This window comes from Microtus oregoni, unplaced genomic scaffold (assembly GCF_018167655.1).
Source record: "Microtus oregoni isolate MIOR12 unplaced genomic scaffold, Mior012 000000F_ref0000247, whole genome shotgun sequence".
Classification (NCBI taxonomy): Eukaryota; Metazoa; Chordata; class Mammalia; order Rodentia; family Cricetidae; genus Microtus; species Microtus oregoni.
Genome location: NW_024543059.1, coordinates 49894439 through 49915136, shown reverse-complemented (window position 1 = coordinate 49915136; position 20698 = coordinate 49894439). Strand labels below are relative to the sequence as shown.

At 38.2% G+C, this 20698-nt stretch overlaps 1 protein-coding gene across 6 annotated transcripts in view; it reads right to left on the bottom strand.

Moving 5' to 3' along the window:
• Lrrc7 (leucine rich repeat containing 7) overlaps positions 1-20698 on the bottom strand; it is a 417668-nt gene that overhangs the window by 195841 nt on the left and 201129 nt on the right. For all 6 annotated transcript variants that reach the window (XM_041664566.1, XM_041664138.1, XM_041664412.1 and 3 more), the window contains exons 5-7: positions 19154-19232; positions 8847-8936; positions 5732-5788 (exon numbers count right to left, since the gene is read on the bottom strand). In XM_041664566.1, coding sequence (XP_041520500.1) covers positions 5732-5788; positions 8847-8936; positions 19154-19232 — 226 coding nt within the window. The remainder of the gene's footprint in view (positions 1-5731; positions 5789-8846; positions 8937-19153; positions 19233-20698) is intronic.

Genomic DNA, 20698 nt, shown 5'->3' with positions numbered 1-20698 from the left:
CACATTGATCAGAGAGCAGAAATGGCTGTGGTCCTATTGCTCAGATCAGAATGCCCACTTGCGTCTCAACTTTCCTTCAGTGTGTTGACAATGATAGCTGATATCAAAATAGAAGGCAAAAGAAAGAAAGGTTTACAGGAATGAGAACACAGCGAGTGCATGTACTCCAAATCTGCCAAGGAAGTAGCCTTAGCAGGAAGTGTAAGATCATGTGAAATTAAACAACTGTAATTATACGTTTCTTTGGTGAATTGTCACTTGTTGCATAAGCTTGTTGGAAGGACAGCCTCCAGTGAGGAAGCCTCTTTTGTCTCAGACTTAAACGTTTTTATTCCCCTGCTTTGCCTCAGACTCAAGCACGTTTATTTCAAGAATCTGCCCAAACTTTTTCCATCCTCGGGATGGTTGACCCCTTACCTCTCTGATGGGAAAAAAAAGGAGAACAGGAAATAGCTAAGTTAAAAACATGGCGTCCTTGAGAACAGCCAATGGGAGACACCCTTTCCAGTAGAAATTAATACTTATACTATGTGATAGAAACTCTGGCACTGGGAAGGGGAAACAGGAAGTTTATAACAGAGAAATTTTATTCTTTGTTGATTGAGATTCTGTAAGCTCCTGGTTTGATGATGGTCCCTTTGCTTGCTCTCTCTGCATTTATTCTAGATGTTACAACTGCCTCACTTGATGGTGTCGTCTGCTGCTGCTATTTATTCTTTTACTTTTGCTTTGCTGAGTGCTATATAAACCCACTCATTTGAAACTTAAAGTACAGATGTAATAAATAATTCTCTGGACTGTAAGAAACTTTTATTCTTAGAAATTGTCTTTGAAAATAACTTTTCAGAGTAAAACTTAATATTCTCTCTGGTATAATGTAAAAAGTTACAGGCACTATAGAAATCATTGTGGTAAACTGTGATGCACAATCTTGTCAATAAGTTAAAAATGGACCTATCATGTGACCCAGCAAATCTACTTCTGAGCATGCCCAAACGAATCAAAATGAAGACCTCACAGAAATACTTGAACTCTCATGTTGCTACATCAAATCTATGAGAGTCTTAGGATGGAACCAACTCAGATGTCCAGTTACAGGTGAGTGGATAAACACAAAGTGGTGTGCAATGTGACAGTCTCATTCAGCCTTTAAGAAGGACTTTCTTCCATATGTGGCAGAATGGGTAGATTTGTTGAGTGCCCGAATCAGTCATAGTGAATCGTTCTGTTCAACGTGTCCACTCAAGGTGTAATGTGTTGTGTATGTGTGCATATGTGCATGCATGCTAGTGTATGTATACCTATGTGTATGTGTGTGTGCATTGTGCACATGTTGTGTATATGTATGTGGAAGTGTGTGTGCATATGTGCATGTATGCTAGTGTATGTATACCCGTGTTATGTGTGTGTGCATTGTGCAAGTGTTGTGTATATGTATGTAGAAGTGTGTGTGTGTGTGTGTGTGTGTGTGTGTGTGTGCTGCTAGGCATTCACATATCAGGAAGAACGTAATGTTTCTGAAGCTCAGTTTGCAGTGGGAAAAATACTTAACAGCAGCAGCGATGCAGAAGGGATGAAACCATATAAACAGGGGACCCTCCATTTACTAGTTTATGTAGCATAAACTGTTGAACATTTTCAGATTATTCTTTGCAAACTTGAAGATTTACCATTTAAGTCACAGGTAATTAGAGATGTGGTAGATGATAATGGGGTTTAATATTATTATCAGCCCCAGGGGAACTTTCCTGAACAAAGGCCTCTTCTTGAGTGGATATGCCAAAGAACAATTCTTCATTTAACTTTTCCTCTGGACAGGTCTAGCCCTGAGTTAGAGATTGGAGGCTTTTTTTGGGGGTAGGGGAGAAGTTTCCCTATAGTATACTAGGTATTTTAGTGTATCTTATTTTATAAACTGCTAAATAAGTTATTTCTAGGTGAAAATAGTAATATGAAAATTAGCAGTGGGCCACAGAAATACCCTAAGTTGATTCCAAGATCAGAAGTTGATAATTAAAATCCTCTAGATTCTACAGCCCTTTTCAGGTTCTCACCAGAGTCTATCACCCAGAAAACATGGATTTGTGTTGGATGCCTCTGTCATTAAGCCCCTTCTTTCAATGACCTCTAAGCCTTCTTACCTACCCATGTTCATTGGTTTTTCCATTTTAGAGCCATTCACAGGCTTACTTCTGGATTTGCATGGCTCAGGAGAGACTCATTTGATGTCATCAGATTCCTATATAATTTTCTATGTGGGAACATTTGGGAGACATCAGTGTTCAGTCCATATGGTGGTAATATCCCCACTGTGATGCATTAAGTCAGCATCCTGCTTATTTACTGCTATCTACCATGATGCAGGCAGAAAAAAAAAATCATCAGTGATAAAGGAGGAGAAAAACAAAGAAACAAAGTCTTTTCCTCGGGGGCACTGATATCTTCTGATGATCCCATTTACAAGTAAGTGAGGGGTCAAATCATAGGAAGAACTTCAAATGGTAGAGTGATGTGATCGGCAAATTAGGGTGCTTTCCTGTGGTGTGAGGGGAATACGCTGAAGAACAGCACTGTCCGTGGGGTGAACAGCCATGTGGGATTGGCCTAAGGGAATCTCTGATGCAGAAGCAGCAGTGGTGTGGTTTCTAGACAGACACACAAGTAGGTTGTGAGCTCTGGAAGACAGAAACTTTGTTCCTGGCTAATAATCCCAGCATGTTCTCTTTGAGTTTCGCTTCTATATCTTATGCTCAGAATTCACTGTCATAACTGAACGGTAGGCCAGCCATGCTGAGCAGCAGACAACTTTGCAGTGGCCCCGGTCATCCCATCTCTTGGAGCCACTCGTATCTTCTGCCTACTCCAGGGTACCAAAGCTCGTAGATCACAGCATATGATAGAAGTCATGGCATCTCACCTTTGAGATCAAATTATAAAAATATCAAGGCTTCCCTTGTCTCTTTCTTCTACTCCCCTATCCACAGTTCTGAGAGAAGAGTAGCTTTATGTGCCCAAGACCCTAACCTCTCACCCATAGCCAGCTAGAATCACACTTGCCAAGTGCTCTAGAGAGCACAGAAGCAGATCCCAGACAGAGAGAACTCTGGGCAGCTGCAGTCCAGTCAACAGTTGGGCCCCCACATTCTGAGATGCCCTGAGCTAGTCAGAAACTGCTTTTTCAATTTTGACACCCAGTTGCTCTCATTACAGAAACAAAGGAGGAACATAGGAATGGACAGGTAAGTATCCATGAATGAAACGGAGCAAACAAAGACAGGTTTCCAGTCACATCTAACGTTCATTTGAGTGACTAGTCCCACAGTATTTGATCACCACTCAGAACACTCAGTTAAGCAGGTAATTATTTGTGTTGTAAGAAAAATGGGATTGTTGAATCTCAAGATTTTTACTTAGTATCATACGTTCTCTTCAGATGTCTGGTGTTCTCCGTCACCGCATCCAGTGCTGATCTGACTACTCCAATGAGTTTTTAGGCAAATGTTTGAAGCCTTCGTTCTCACCACTCTGATAAAGGAGAGCCACAGGGGCATTGCAAAGAGATAGACGGCTTATAGCTGTGTTTTAAACCAAAACACAGAGATTCTAGATTTTTGCACACATAAAGCCCATCACATTGCTACAGGAATGCATTATAATATCATAATATCACAGTTCTCATATACCTTGAATTTTCTACAGATTGCCAGGCATTTGTAGCTTTTAAGACAAAATAAGTCAAGGAAAATTTAAAGACCCACCAATGGCCTGCAGCTTGCTTGCAATTCTAAGAAAACCTAATCTCTTAATTCTTGAGCAGTTATTTTGAAACTAAAATGCCTTTTTCCTAAAACTACATTAGATTTATTTTATTAGAAAAGCAAACTAAAGGAATGTACAAAACTCTCATGTGTCTCTAGGATATAGATTCAGACGGCATTCAGATAGGCTATACATAGAAACAGTTTACTTTATTCTGCAGATGTCTTTATGTAGTTTTCATTCCATAGATATCAAAACTAATGCATCATGCATTCTTGCTCTATATTTTTCTTCTTAGATTCTTGTTAAGATAGCATAAAACAAACATTCTGAATTGCAAATACCTCTGAAAATGTTTTCTAAATATAAAAGTTATAGCTGTGATATACATAACAGCCTACCAAATATACCCAGTGTCCCTCTCTAAGAAACATTTACAAAGTCTTATATTTCCAAACAGTCCAGACAACATTCTTCAATCTAATTTAATTTTACTTACTACTGGGAGTATGCTGAAGGCCTACAGAACACACACATTAAATAAGAATACTGCTACTCAATGTCTACAAAGTCCACATTATCAATTCATGTTAGATTATAACTTATATATTACAACTTACATCAAAAACATCCTTATAAGGCATATCATATTTTGTATTTCATACTGAAGCCCTTATATGCTGCCTTTGCAGCTGCTCCTCTGTACACTTAGTGTTTCTCCTAGAACTGAATGTGTACAATCTGATAAGCAATCACTGTTCTTATGCCTTGGCTTATGTTCTACCTAGCTGTGGTTTTACTTTTAAGGAGACAAGCAAAAGCTGTCCAGATGAAACAGTAGCAATAGCTTTCTGTGCAGGAGACCAACACTTGAACACATACCCCCTCATTTCTACCTGTCTAGGATTTCAGTCCAGGAAAGGCATTACTTATACACAGGTTGCTGTGGGGTGGAGCACATGCCTCCCTTTGAAGCTTTCATCTTAACTGTCACACGGGGAGAATTATCATCCACATGGTTCTCCGGTTCTCCATGTGTTTGTCTAAGCAAATTCAAGGCACGGCTGGGACTCCTCATCAAACCCATGCCCTGCGTAGTCGTGATGAAGTGTTCATGCATTGCATCACACATTATTGCACTTAATTTATTGGTGTTTTTAGGCTTATTTGCCCAGAGAATAAATTTATAAAGGAAAAATTAAGTTTTTATACAGCAGAGGAATATGGCTAAAGTTTGTTGAAAGTTTGGAAATACACTGATATACTTGATGTCTTGCAGAACAGAAGTAAAGCAATAAATACTAACACAAGTGCGTGAAAAAATATTACACATAGATTTTGATCTTGAAAATAATTACTCCTATGCAACACAAACCATATAACTATACATGAATGAAGGAAAGTAGGGGAAAACAATGTTTTACAAAGCTGCATAAAATTAGCTTTTGCTTTAAAATGACCTGTATAATTATATAAATCATCTTTTAAAATAGACTGGTCAAAAAAAAAAACAGTTTGTAAGGAAATGGGAATATAACCCTTTCTTTTTCACTTGCTTAACCACTTTAGGATTTCTTGAAAAATTTTAGTCTTTTTTTTTTTTCCCCTTAAAAATCTCTGGCTTTGACGTGAGACTGTAAACTATCACAAACCAGAGTGTAACCTGCAGAGTGAGCACCCTAGACTGATGCTTGGGAAACCGCTGTTAGAATGACAGAGATGCTGATTTAGACTCTTGGCAAGGGTCTTCAGCCATGAGCAAGACCTCTGCCGGTGAGCAGGTTTGCAGAGCAGGAAGTCTACGATTTCATACAAATCCACAGTGTTTACTGTAGAATTTGACCTTTAGTGAGAGCGTGTGGAACAATTCTGTGAAAATGGCAAAGCTGCCAGAATAAACGTGAAAAGCCATTTTTTTTTCCTAGTAGCAAAACATCACAACAGAAACTGTGAAAAAGATGTGGTCACTTACTTTGGTAGAGTTTTCAAGTGATTTTCTCTTAGCTCCAAGATTCGCAATTTGACAAGTCTATAGAAAAGAGTTTTGAAAATTACCTTTTTAAAATCACTATTTCTATATAAAATAATTCGCATGGCAAGGTGAACAATTGTGGTCACTAATTAGACAGAAATTCTCAGCTGTTTTTAGAACTGTATCAGATACAGTTATTATTTTTAACGGGTATGGGTGTTTTGCTTGCATGTGTCTTTGTATACCAAGTGTGTTTGGCCAGTTTTAAAGAAATACGCAAATCCATAATGAGCAGGGTTGCATCACCACTGACCAATGACAAGACATTTTACTAAAACCAAAGGTATTTGATTATATCTTTGAATCCCAGCCTTCTAAGTTTCTAATGTTTCATAACAGCACATTATCTTTTATATTTAATCAATACGTGTGTTGAACAGGCTATTGACTGTCTTTGAAATTTCAGGTGTTATGTTCACTGGAATATAGAAATGCTTTTCATCAAGAGACTGTAGACAGACCTGGAAGGCAGGCAGAATATTCCAGAGGAAAGAGCAGTCAACTTGGTGTGAACTGAGATGAGGGCACATTCCTTCTCTACGACATTATTCAAGTTAGTCAGCTCCACTGCCCTCCTAACTGTAGCTTCCTCGCCAATAGCATTAAACCCTCCGCTTGAATACTTTAAATGATGTCATGCATATAATGCACAATTCCTCACGCCAGAAGTTCTGGTGTTTGGTCTTTCTGATCTCACTAAAGGACAGTGGAAACACTTTCGTGTGTCATTTTTATTGACTCCAAGATTCACATTTTTCCATTTCTGAAAGGATTTGTGCTTGGGCACCCAAGGATCTTCTATCTGTGAATGTTGAGCAGAAGATGCTGTTTTCATGTTTGTACCTCTTGGGTTACAACTGTGTTCCCAAAGGGCACCTCACACATTATGACGTGAGGTTCGCAGTAGGAACACATTGTTATACAGAACTAGATTGAATTTTATATTTGTTTCCCACAAAGCTCTGTAAAACAAATACTAAGTGGGTTTGCCGAAACTTTGATTTTTAAGGAAAAAAAACCTCACTATTTAAACAATTTCACCTGTCATCTCTCTTTAATATGCTTTTAGGTATTTATCCAAGCCTCTTTCCTTTTCCTCCTCTCAAGTTAACTTTAATTTAATTCAATTCTTTATGAAGTAACATGCTTCAGTGCACAAAAGCTCCACTAGTGAGAGTTCCTTAGAGATCTGAAAATCTCACATCCCAGTGACTGTGCTAATATGATGTTATAGACCTGTTCAGTCTTTTAAGGATACCAAGCTTCAAGTTGGAAGAGAATTTGAACATCCTTTTGTCAAACCACCTAGCTGAAGGCAGAAAAAAATGCTTAGGTAATGAATTATTATAAGTAAACATCATGTTATTAAACAAAGAATATTTTGATATATTATATAAAACTTAAATTCTAATTCAAAGTAGCTTTTGTATTGGTATTATGTATCCTCTGTGTCTAAACCTCATACTCATTTTAGAACTACTTAAAGAGAAAGGACAAAAACAAAAAATTCATGACAGAAAGTGTCTTAAGGAATCAAAAATATTTTGTGATTTTCTCATCTTAAAGCACATTGTCCTGTAGTTGATACCCAACGGATAAGTTTAGTTTATAAGGGCTGATGGAACTGGGGAATCAATTACAAATGCACGACCTAAAAAATTTCTTTCATGTGTATGGTTCAGGATGATGAGCTATCCTCATCCATAGAAGTGAAGGAGTCTGGGACATGTTACTTCATTTACAGTGGGCAAGAGAGATATCTGTGTGTTAGGTGACTTCATCACCCTACATAATGTCCTACTCATCCCTGTCAAGAGGCAGGTGCTGAATCACACCCAGTTAATCATTTGAACAGCTTCAAAATAATCAACCAAGGCTGACAATGATGTTAAAATGCCTTTGGTGTTTATGACATAAATGCTATCCAAGCAAATACTCTTGGAAGATTCTGAAATAAAATATGAATAAAAACCAAAGTCATCTAGAAGTTTATCTTTTTATTACATGTATTTATGTTGGGAAAACAGTTTATATATTTGCTCTGCCACTTTCCTAGCCTTATCCAAAGTTAGAAAGTGCTTTCCAGAACCACTAATTTCTGCACAGCTCTGTCACATCACATAGGAGCAACACCATAGAGTTCATCAAACTCCTATGTGATTTCATAGTTTTCATTTTTAAAATAATGAAAAATACACTTGTCTACAAAACCCAAAGATGACATGAGCCATTTCTAGTAACAATTTCAAAGGCAATGATCATAACTATTTTTGAAGTTCTTTAAGCATATTGTGCAAATTGTGTAAATCACTTGTTTACTCTGTATTGTGTCAAATATTTGGGGAGATGGACATTTCTCCTGTAATCACTACCTATTTCCATTTTATCAAAGCTGCCTGTGCAGCCACCCACATCCTCCCAAGAGTCCCGAGAGTCCTGGCTTCATGCTCATTTGTAAGGACTCTTTATACAATAAGGCTGTTACTTGTTTTTCTTAAATAATGAAAATGTTTTTCTGCTTTATTTTGCCTTTATCATTTATTCTATATGAAAAACATTTAGATGAGAAGCATAGTCTGTCTACATGTTTACAATGTTGCTCTTTGCTTCCTGCCCATAAAGCAATTTTGCAACCCAAGAGCCATGGTCAGTTTTCCTCCATTTGCTCATAGTATCTGGACTTCTTCTTTTTTTCGAGACAGGGTTTCCTTGTGTAGCTTTGGAGCTCATCCTGGAACTCTCTTTCTGTAGATCAGACTGTCCTCGAACTCACAGACATCTGCTTGCCTCTGCCTCCTGAGTGCTGGGATTAAAGGTGTGCCCATCACTGCTCGGCATGGACTTTCTTTTTTATATTTGACTTTAATTCACCTAAAAATTGTTTCTAATATGTGAATACATAATTTTATGCTAATTATTATAGAACATTTAATTAACACTTATTGTGTATCAATGAGACCCAACTTTAATCAGTGCTGTTACTCACATCCTGGTACTGGTGAAGCAGTTAGCAGAGGCAAAGCGAGATTACACAGGTTAAATCTCTTATGCTTACCTTCCAAAGTTGGCTGGAAGAAATTCAAGGAAGGCATCATTCAGGTAGAGCTGGGTCAGGTTAAGAAGCTGCGTGAAGCCATCGGGTAGTCTAAAAGGGAGTTAAAGAGTTAGTCACTGCATCAATGTTGCTATAGAAACAACAAAAATCTATTTTAGAGAAAGAGAAAGAAATGAAGTATGTCTTCAAACTCTCCTTTAGTGTGAGTAATGAAAGAATTTATTGAGCATACAGTTACAGCTGGAACTTTAAACAATTTTGCCTGTTATTAAAATAAATGATCCCTTCCTCCCTCCATGCTGCTCTCTGAGTTGGCAGCGATGCCACTGAGAGCTGGAATCTTACACTGTTGACTGCACCTTCTGCATCAGCCAAGATATTCTTATATCTCAAGCTCAGTGGTCATGTGACTTTGAGATGAACTGGCTGTTCCTAATAGAACAGTCACATCAAGTCAGGCAAGGACTTCTCAGTGGAAGTCTAACAATTTCAGTCAGTCATTAGCATTTCCCTACAGCTTATCACTGTGACGGTGAAGCCTGGCCCGTGTGAAAATGGGACTAAACTGACTCCCACTCCAAGGCCAGCTTTACCCGTGTGTATAGATGCAAAGTTGGTTTAAGTCCTGTTAATTAAAGATGACCAAGAACATTGGGAACATATTTGAACAGAATCATAATGGCTGTGAGTGACATTGAAAAGGGAGAGTAATCTTTAGTAGAATTTTAGAAATTAGATGAAATAATTACTTGGAACATGAAATCTTTACCCTTTTTATTTAATTGAAATATTCTCCAGGAGACTTTTTCTTAGAACAATATTGGATTTTTTTCCTATAAATGTATTTCTATTTTAACTCTTTAATATCCTTATCTATAGTCTTGTCTGGACTTCTATAACACATGTCTAAGTTGCCTTTCCCTCACTTTGTAACCTGCTTCCCTGTGGTGACTGCCAGCATCATGGGCACAGCAAGTGAACGACTCTGGTGTTTCTGGCCTACAGTCATCCAGACCTCACCGGCCATTCACTCTGCATCCCAGGCTGGCCACCCACTACTTTCGTCAACAGACCTTGCTTCTACTGCAGCCTCCTCACTCCACTTCTGGAACATAACATGTGGACTTTTCCTCATTCTTCCTCTCCGTCTACTCAAACGTTCCTAAGAAATGCTTTCTCCATGTAAAAGAGTAAGTGTTCAGCTGCAACAGAGTGGAGAGGCAGAGCTAGTACTGTGGATACCACCCATGCCTTTCCCTGAGCACACCTTCCAGTTTGTCTCTCTGCTCTGTAGTCTTGGCTGTCCTGAAACTCTCTCCGTAGACCAGGCTGTCCTTGAACTCATAGAGATCCACCTGCCTCTGCCTCCCAAGTTCTTCTGAGGCATGTGTCAATTTTTGGTCTGTCTTACAAATTCTTAAATGTTCATTATTTTATTTTTGAAGGCTTTTAATGTGTAACTATTTAACTTCCTAAAAAAAATAAACCCAAACCTGTTTATTGTGTTATCATGTTATATAAATCAAATCATATTGTTTATATTTTCCTTAGGCTTTTTAAAAAACAGCTTTACATATTTTTTTTCCAGTTTCATTCATTTGAATGGTAAATGTTGGTCTGTCTTGGAAACCCCTGCCATTATGCAGGCACAGCACTGCTTAGCATTTTCCTGAAGATGAAGAGTAGTTATTTCCAGATTTTACCTTAGTGGTCACAAATGTTTCTTTGGTGAAGTCATTTGAACACATAACCCAATGTTCCTTCACGAGAGGTTTGCATAAATGCTGTTCCCGAAAGTGACATTACTGAGTTGTAGGGAATGCAAGTTTAAATTTACTCAGGATGGCCAAATTTTATTCATAGCTCCGTCCTTTTATAACCCAATGCATCTGCATAAGAGCTTCCTTTTTTGTGTGTATGTCCTTTTTATTTCATGTGTGTGTGGGTGTTTTACTTGCATATGTATTTGTAGACCCTGTGAATACGGTGCCTGAAGAGACCAGAAGGGGGCGTCTGATCCCCTAAAATCAGAGTTAAAGACTGGGTTCCCATAATGGAATCCAGGTCCTCTGCAGGAACAGTCTATGCTCTTCAGGCAGAGCCGTCTCTCCGGTCCTTCTGTTCTTCTTGACCCTTGGTTTTACTATTATTTTTGTTGTTGTTGTTGTTTTGTTTTTTGGTATTACGTTTGCAAACTTGGTAATGTAAAATAGTTTACTTCTTATTAATACAATGATTATTTAAATGATTTATGATGGATTTTAATTTTCATCTTCTGTGGAAAATGTGTTTATTCATTTTGGTTGTTTTCCTACATCTCTACCCAGACTCGCACCCTGTGTTTTTTTTTTTTTTTTGTATATTGAGCCTGGCAATGTTCCCTGCAAGATGACGTGTTGAGCTAGGGCCTCAGTATAATCTGGGGCAGTTCTCATTTACTGTGGAGCAGGAATGAAACAACCTCCCCCCTCATCTGCTTCGTCTACAACTCTGGAGAATTTTATGCCCTTGAAGCATCCCCCTGAGACGGAGTCCAGCGGAGCTCTTGAATGGTTGACAATACATTTCCTGGGACTCTTGCCAGAATATTCTGCCTTCATTCATTCTAACAGCTGCTTTTTGTCAACCCAAACTAAACACAGAATTCCCTTCTTGGAAATAATTTTCTTTCATTATTTTTTATTAGCACACTGATTATGCAGATGGGGAGGCTTCACAGTGACATCCTCCATGTAAATGTTATCTACAGATTTGGTTGGCTCTGCTCCTGTGCTTTTCTCTGTCTCTTCTTGGTCTCTCACAGTTTCTCTTCCACTTCCAAGTCTTCTGGTTTTCTTTGTTTCTAAATTCATGCCTAAAGCTTTCCCCAAATAATTTTAACTTATTTTTTCATTACTTTTAAAAATTAAAAATCGTTATTATTTATTGTGGGGGACATGCATGCCACAGTGTGCATGGATATCAGAGAACAACTTTGTTTTTTCCTTCTGATTTTACATGGATTTGGGGGATTGGGTTCAAGATTCTAGATATGTGGATCAAATGCCTTACCCACTTCAGCCAGCTTTCTGCCTCCCCCACCCCGCCCCTTTTTGGGGAGAGCATCTGGCTGTACATCCCAGACTGGCCTTGAATTACTGTCTAGTTCAGACTGGTTTCAAGGCCAAATCAGTCTTCTTTCCTCAGTCTCAGTACTGGGGGTACTGACATGTTTACAGCAACTTTACATACAATAGTTTGGCATGGACTTGTAGTGATTCTTTACAAATTCTCAGGGCACTGTTTTTTGTTTTTTTTTTTTTTAATTGGTTATTTCATTCTGCAACTACCTTGCTCCAGCTTGCATTTAAAGTGATTTTGGTTTTGGATAAAGCTTCCAGGAGGGTATTTGCATAAATTTACTCTTTGGGAAAGAGGGATTCATGGAAACAGGAATGGGGGAGAGCAGATGATGGGGCCTTTATAGTGTAGAGATGAGTACAGACCCCAGACAGAGACCTAGTTCAAGGTCAGTTAATGGATCAGTGTCAGGAGTTGACACTGGAGAATAATCTGTAGGAGAATGAACTTAGAAGGTTTTGAATTATCACCCTACAGGTGTGGCCTTGGTCCTACAGAAAGCAACTTCACTGAATAGTTACTGTTCTTCATGTCTTCTTTTGTGTGCACTGGAGCCTGCATGCCTTCTACATGGTAGTTTCTGGCAATGTCAGAGAGGTTATACAGATTTCTAATGAGACTTAGCCATTGTCCTTCTTTCATATCACAAGAATTCGTTACAACTTTAGAAAAAGGAAGAGCCATAAACACATGTAAAAATGAAGGAAAGAAAAATCAGACCCTGCCAATTTATCTCAAGAGTCACTTCCAGATGAGAGTAAAGGAGCACTCCTGTACTACTTGAACTCGTGTGTGGTGAGACAGGAGGATTGTGAATTTAAATTTATCTTGAGCTATATAGCAAGGTTCTGTCTCAATAAACCAGGGGGAAAGTCACTACAAATTTTTAAAAAAGAATAAAACATGAACTTTCTAGTTATGGGATATTTGAAGTGTGGGCCTTCCTTAGTCTTCTCTTTGTAGGTGGCAATAAATGGAATCTTATGGTTCACTCTGATCAACAGCTTGCTTCCCTATTACTGCTTCTGTGGCAATGTTTATACAACTTGGAAACTAATAATGACAGAGAATTTTCATTAGGCTTAAAAATTGACCATGTGAACCTTATTTAAAATGAAAACTTGGATTAATAAACATAAATTGTATGAAAAAAACAGTATACAAAGTAATATTTTAAACCCAGTTATACTCATACATGCTGACATTTTACATGGGCCTTTCTACTTAAAAACACAGAGTTGGGCTGTTGGCATGGTGTGCTGAATTTATCAGGGCTGTATTTTATCTCAACTTACTTCAGTATAAATTCAATAACTAATCTCGCTACAAGAGATGAAAAATGAATGCCGTCTTCTTATTTCTCTCACGAAGTTCTCACTTATCTGGCAGGAAGCTTCTAGCAATTGCTTATAGTAGCACTGAGGAATTTTTTTTTATTGTTAGCAAGGATAAATCAATATTACTTCAGGATAAGAAGTCTTCTAAACTGTCTCATACTGTACTGTGAAAATATAGACGATAAGGTGTGCTAGGCATTATCTTCATGATATTTGTAGCCAGTAAATTTACTCGAGAAAACATTTGGCTTTTATTAACTTTACGTCACAACTGTAGTTTCTAATCCCACTGTAGAACTAATCCCACTGACGAATCCTTCTGTTTTCGTCAGAGAGCCTGAGAAACTGTGAGGGAGAAGAAATCCCTTAGAAAGTGATGAGATGGATATCATGGGTTCTCATTAGCATCCAAAGTAGTCATGGAAGCCAATAACATACACGGTAAAGATAATTTGATAGTAAAATGACTTTACACTCTTTAAATAATTTGATGGTTTTCCAGTTGATTGATTTGTTAAAATAAAAGTGTTAAAATTAAACAGTTCTCCTACATAAACATTTTTTAATTTATTGAATTAAAATGTATGTATTCTACCCACCATAAAGGACAGACAACAGTAGACACAGATACTCATACATGAAGAGACACTCAGACACGCAGTCCTGGAACTAAAGCTAAAAGTTCTGGGTTTGAACTGCAATTCTGTTAATATCTATGTGACCTTTGAAATCCGTTTCCTTCAGCAGACTCAGTTTCCTCACTCGTGAATGGTGATTCTAGCACCAGCTACTCAGATGTGATTCCACAACCAAACGCTCACTTGTTTTGTGGTCAGATCCATGTGATGACAATCACAGTTCTTCTCGTTAGTGTATTCTTCCTATATTAACTAGAACTCCGTTTTAAATATATTTTATAACCGCTTATTTTTATCACTGAGCAATAATTTTTAGATTTACTGCAGACAACTTTGCTTCAGCTTTCTTTTCTCTTACTGTGTTTTCTCTAGAAGTTAACTAAAAATTTTAGACACCAGATCTATAATAAGATGGTTAAGTTTCACTGAAGTAAGTTTTATATGTTGTAATTAAGGAGTCAATGTATAGACTCTAATTGGGATGACACTATGTATATAAATACTTTCATTTATATGGGTTTAAATTAAGAAATTGGTGTATGACATTACAGAATACTTGGTAAAGTAATAAACAAATGAACTGCATCCCCACCTCCTTCACACAGCTATGATGTGCATTTCACCTGTTTTTTTCTTTAAAAATATTTTTTACAATAAGAAAATTTGTTTGAACTGCATTTTTATTTATCCTTTATTTTACAATTATTTTTGCAGTGTCGTTGTATAAAAGGGGTCTAAATAAAGTACAGAACATCTTCAGACACTTGTGAGAGTAAAGAGGGGTTTGTGTTGACTGTACCCTGGCATGAACACCATGATAAGCAGAAATCATGATGGGTAGCCTTTCCACATAGTAACATACTACTGGCTTCCTTGTCATTGAGTTCTGGATATTTATTTTTAATGTATTTCTATTTTCTATGTATGTGATGTGTATGTACATGAGCACACATGCAGAGGCCAGAGGATGACACTAGGTATATCTCTTTATTGGTTTCCCTTCTATTCTCTTGGGCACTGTCTTTTCCTGAACCTGAAGCTCTCCATTTTACCAGTCTGGTCTGTCAGAGAGCTCCTAGGATGTTCCTGACTTTGTTCTTCACAGCTGGAGTTATGGGCACAGGGTGGCACTCCCAGCTTCTGTGTGGGTGCCGGGGACTTGAACCCAGGTCCCCATGGCTGCACAGGAAGCATTGAAGAATGTGAGTCACCATAAAACCAAGTGATCACAGATCTTACAAATCAGCTATGGCTAAACTCAACACCCACTGAAAATAAGCACCCTGCAAAACAGATACCAAAGTTGTGACAGCTCTAGTGTATGGTGGACCTGTTTTTTTCCTGTGTTGTCAGGATTGGGGGTTTCTTATTAGCTAACAGAAAATGGCTGTGTAGTGGGATGCCACATCCGTAATTATCTTCATGACTCACCCTCACTTAGTGTTGACCTTGAGGAAGCCAGATGCTAGGTAACAAGTTGCATCTGGAGATAATTACACAGCAGGGAGATGCTCCCTTTAGATTCCCACAGTATCTTTAGGGGTAGCCAGCAGAAATCTGGGATCTCAGCTCCCTGTGTGAGAAGGGAATTCTATAACAGCCCAACTGAGCTCTGGAGTGGATTCTTGTTCCTCTGAAAAAATAACTCTTTCCTTGGCTTCTGGAGGTGAGACCATGAACCAACAGCTGAGATTGGTCATGCACAAGTTCCTGAACCAGGAACTCTGGAAAATGATGATAGTCAAACAAGCTGTTGAGCCCACAGTCGTTTATCACACAGAAGGAAAGTAATATAGATTTCGGTACTCAGAATAAGATCTCTGCTGCGACAGCTTCCCAAAAAATGTGGCTTTGGAACACAGAAGAGGAGACTGTTCAAATCCAGAGAGAAAAAAACCCACAAATACAGGCCATGACAGACAGAGACTGCATTTCCCTGCGTGAATCTCACTTGGAAGACCTGCCAGTGAGGGTGTCAAAGGAAGTGAAGGCCAGTTATGGGGCCTTCCCTTAATTTGACAGAAGGTCTGCATGAGAAAAGAAGAAGCAACACAGATAATGAAAAACTGACAGCGCTGTCTGTTTTCACTTCTTTATTCAATGTGAGGTCCTACAAGATAAATAAGGCAAGAAAAGTCAATATTCAGCAAGTAGATAAAAACAATGAAATACAACAAATTCACAGACAACATGGTTGCTTACACCGAACCTCTCCCCAAATGTTTAGAAACAGTCCAGTAGAATTAAGAAACAAGGTTTAGGTAGTTTTACAAGTTATAACATAAATATATAAAATTGAATTTTTAAATATACATGGCAAAATAAATAAATTAATAAAAATTATCCACAATAGCATAAAATGTAAACTCATGAGAATAAATAAGATATGTATTATTTGCATGTGGAAAATCTACAAAATAGATTAAAAAATTTTAAAGATGAAAAAGGCTTGGAAACAATTTCAAATTTCAGTTTCTCAATATTTCTGAGATACTAGTTCTAGCCAAATTGGCCAACTGATTCAATGCAATCCCTGTCAAAATCCCATCAGACTTTTATATTTTTGAAGAAACTGGGAAGCTGATTGTGAAATTTATATAGAAAAGTAAAAGGCATCTACTAGCTTGTATGATTATGATAAGTTAATGAGGGCTTATATTACATGACTTCATGATTTACAATGCAGCTATATATAGTAATTGAGAGAGTATCGGTGGCATAAAGACAGGCATATAGATTGGTGTAAAAACAGAAAAGAAAGCAGAAATGGACCCAAACACATATAACCTGTTAGTTGTCATTAGAGGCACCTGGCAGCCCTATTCAGGCTGGTACTATTCCTAATAATGGATCAGGAGCGATTGGACACAGACATCAGAGAAAAGCCTCACGACCATTAAGCCCTGCTGATTTGCAGAAGTCTAAGCCAAAGGGAAAGCCTGAGTTACAAAAGATGCAGAGCAAAGCTTCAGAAGACCAAGCAGGACTCTGAACTTAGCAAAGTTTCTTAGGCAGGAAACAGGGATGCATGCTATTAAACAGGACTTCATACAAACGTAAAAGCCTCTCCGTGAAGGGAGATATTTAGAGTGTGAAGGAACAAGCCATAGAACTGGGACTCATACTGCACCCGGAATCTGAAAATAACTTATAATTCAGCATTAAAAAGGCAAGTCAAGAAAAAAAATTGAATTGCTGCCAAAGAAACAATACCTTTAATTAATATGCAGAGAAATATGCTGATCGGACACCATAAATGTAAATTAAAACCACAAGGAGACAGCATATCTACCAGACTGCCTGAAATAGAAGAAATGAGAACTTATAATGGTGGATGATGGCAAAGAAACAGCCACCATTTGCAAAGGTTCGTAAGCATCTCCTAAGCTCAAGTACATGAGTTCTGTATTCCCCGTTGAACTGCCCCAGGCATTTAAGCAACCTAAATGACATCTGGGCATGAATTTCTCCAATGTCTACACACAGTTCCTACCATCAAGGGACTTGTGATTTCTCTGCAATGGGACGTTCCTGCCAATAAAGGGACTGGTATGTAGACAAACTGACAGCCAACAAGATGAGTTAAAACAATCTGACACAGACAACAACCATTCATAATGCTTTCTGGAAAAGACAGCCAGGCTAGAGGAGTTCTGGGGGTGTTGAAATGATTTAATTGATTACAGCTAATGACTAACTACCTCTAAAAATATACTCAGTTGCATACCTAAAATGGGGATTTTACTCATTTAGCTTTAAAAAGTCTGAATTTGAAAATGGACATACTACTTAAATCTGCTTCTCTGTTGACTGTGTTTTTATACACTCCCCAAATGGTTGATGTTTAAAGTGTTAAGTGTATTTTGATGAAATAGGTAACTTAAATGTTTCACAAGTTTAAATATATGAAATGAGTTTGGAAGTAGCTTGATAAACCTAGTTTTTAAATTCTCAGTGCTGTAATTTTATTATGACTTCAATCCCCCAAGACTTGTAATTACTAAACAATACGTTGTTCTAGAAAATAAAGAAAACAAACAAATAACAGACAATATGTAGAGCAGACCAGCTCTTCATCCACCCTGTGTGTCAGGCTTGGTATGAGAGGCTGGTAGCTCCATTACGTTGAGATGCTGAGAAAAATGCAATTGTTGTAGAGTTGGGAAAAAGTTTTCAAGGTCTGGATTTGTTTTCCCCTTCCATATTTTAGTATGAGGTAGAAACTCTGATTTTGAAGCATATCACATTGTTTAATGTACTGTATTTTCTACTAGGGCGTGCATATTGTTTCTTTAGTTATCAACTGTAAATTTCTTTCTCATTTTATTGTGTCCTCTGGTGCAAAACTCTGACCAGCCTCTTCGTGTCTTTTGAGAATATTCCCCTAGCTGAGAACTCCAGCCTCTTCTACTCATGTGGACAAAGTCCTGGAGGCTTTTACTCTCTGCTTCATGTAATTAAGATGGCGCCTTTCTCTGAAGACCACCATCTGCATTCCAGGTCCAGTCTGCTTCAGACTCTTTCAGGTACTAAGATGTCAGCAGCCTTTCTGGGTTCTATTTCTACTACCATCTTACCTGTTCGTGTTTCCACAGATCTCTCACTCCAGGACAAATCTGAGTCAGCAAGATAGTCACCTGTTGAGTTTCATTTTCCCATGAGATTTCTTAGCTAATAGATTCTGAACCACAAACAACCTTTTTATTTTCTGCTAGAATCTTTAACATTCACATCTTTCCATCTACTACACCTTTAGGCTTTTTTGTTTACTCTAGCTGCTATTTCTATGTCCCAGGCACGTCTTATTTGGAGTCAGACTCAATTTCTTTAGTGGTGACACTCAACTCTTAAAGCATTTGTGGGCACCTTTAAATTTCCTCTGTTTTGAATTTCCATCAGGTCCATGATGCTAATTTCTCACCATGACTGCAACCAATATCTATTTTCTTGATTTTGACTCTCACCCTTGGAATACTGCTGAGAATTACAGAAAACCAATGCCCTACTGTGCCAGCAGGGTCTTCCTTCTCATTCATGCTTTTTAACCATCTTAATGAAACCCCAAGCTCTTGGTAGCTTTCCTACCATTCTGATAACTAAAACAATTGATTTTATGTTCAAAACTATTATCACAAAAGTTCCATCTAAGCACACCATAAGCCAATGTAAATACAAATAGAATATAAGTAAAAATCAAATAATTTATACTCACTTAGAAATAGGATTGACACTGGCTTCAATAATGGTTAAACACTTACAGCACTTTATGTTTTCTGGAAATTCTTGTACACCTAAAAAGTCAGAAAAAAAAACCAAAGACATGAGTTCATGAATACATCCCAGCAAGTTTATCAAAGCTCTGATTCCTACAGTGAGAACAAACTAGCCAAACCACCAAGTTTGGATCTAAACTCCATGTAGGGCAAACATTCAAGCAGAGATGGTAACTGAATATGACAAAGCCACACAAAAAGACAGGTATACACACATTTTTCCTTATAAAATGAACATCAGATAATACTTTAGGATAGTCATAGCTGGAAGCTGCATGTAAAATCAAGGATAACCGGATTTGGCTCTTGACCAACTCTCAGGGATAAAAATAAAAGTAGCCTGGTGACACGGTTTGTTGTAAGGATTCTGACTGTAAAAACACCACCGCACATCCACACTCCCACCACTGGCTTTCAGCTGAGAACACGGAACTATTTGCCCTCCCCTGTAGGAACACCCCAAGCTCACTTCTGGGAATCTCTGGGCATTCAATCTTCTAATGCGTAGGCTGGGTTTGGAGTCAGGCTGAACTGGCCTTCACATGAGAGCTTCCACTGGTCACCAATTACATGGGGCATTGAGTTTTATAGGCAAAATGGTATGTTTGCTTTAAAAATGGGCATTTTCCTCATTCACAAGCAGCAAATGACATCAGTCAATATTTATACCCCAATTGAGGACACTGTGTTGATACTTCTCCGATGTATTCATTTCAGTAAATGTACCACAAAATCTAACTTGATTATATTCACAAAATTATTGAAAAAAAAAAGGCAAACAGCATTCGTACATTCTGATCTCAAGGCATCTTAGAGATAAAGCTTTTAACATCACAGAATTAATAAAATCTGTATTAACAAATTATTAATTACTTGATGAAGATAGATACAATAGGTTATATAGTTGATACATCTAATTAATTCTGTTCTTTTAACTCTTGGCTTTTAAAACATGAAGTTTTATGTTTTACTCTGGGTCGAGCTCTTGAAGTCCAGTCGAGAGGGAAAAGGGATCATATGAGTAGGGGTGGGGTGTGGTGGGGTCAAGATCATGATGAGGAAACCCACAGAGACAGCTGACCCGAGCTAGTGGGAGCTCATGGACTCTGGACTGACAGCTGGGGACCAAACTAGGCCTTCTGAATGTGGGTAACAGTTGTGTGGCTTGGTCGTTTTGTGGAGCCCTGGCAGTGGGTCCAGGTGCATGAACTGGCTTTTTGGAGTCCATTCCCTATGGTGGGATACCACATTCAGCCTTGATGGGGTGGGGCGAAGGAACTTGGTCCTGCCTCCACATGATATGTCAGGCTTTATTGATCCTCTGTGGGATCTCTGAGGAATGGAGGGAGGGAGGGGGGAGAAAATGGGAGAAGGGAGAGGGGAGAGAGAACTGCGATTGATATGCAAAAATGAATAAAAATATGAAGCTTGGACATTTTTAATGCTCCTGCTTTGGGCTGGGGTTGTAGCTCTGTGGGCAAAGC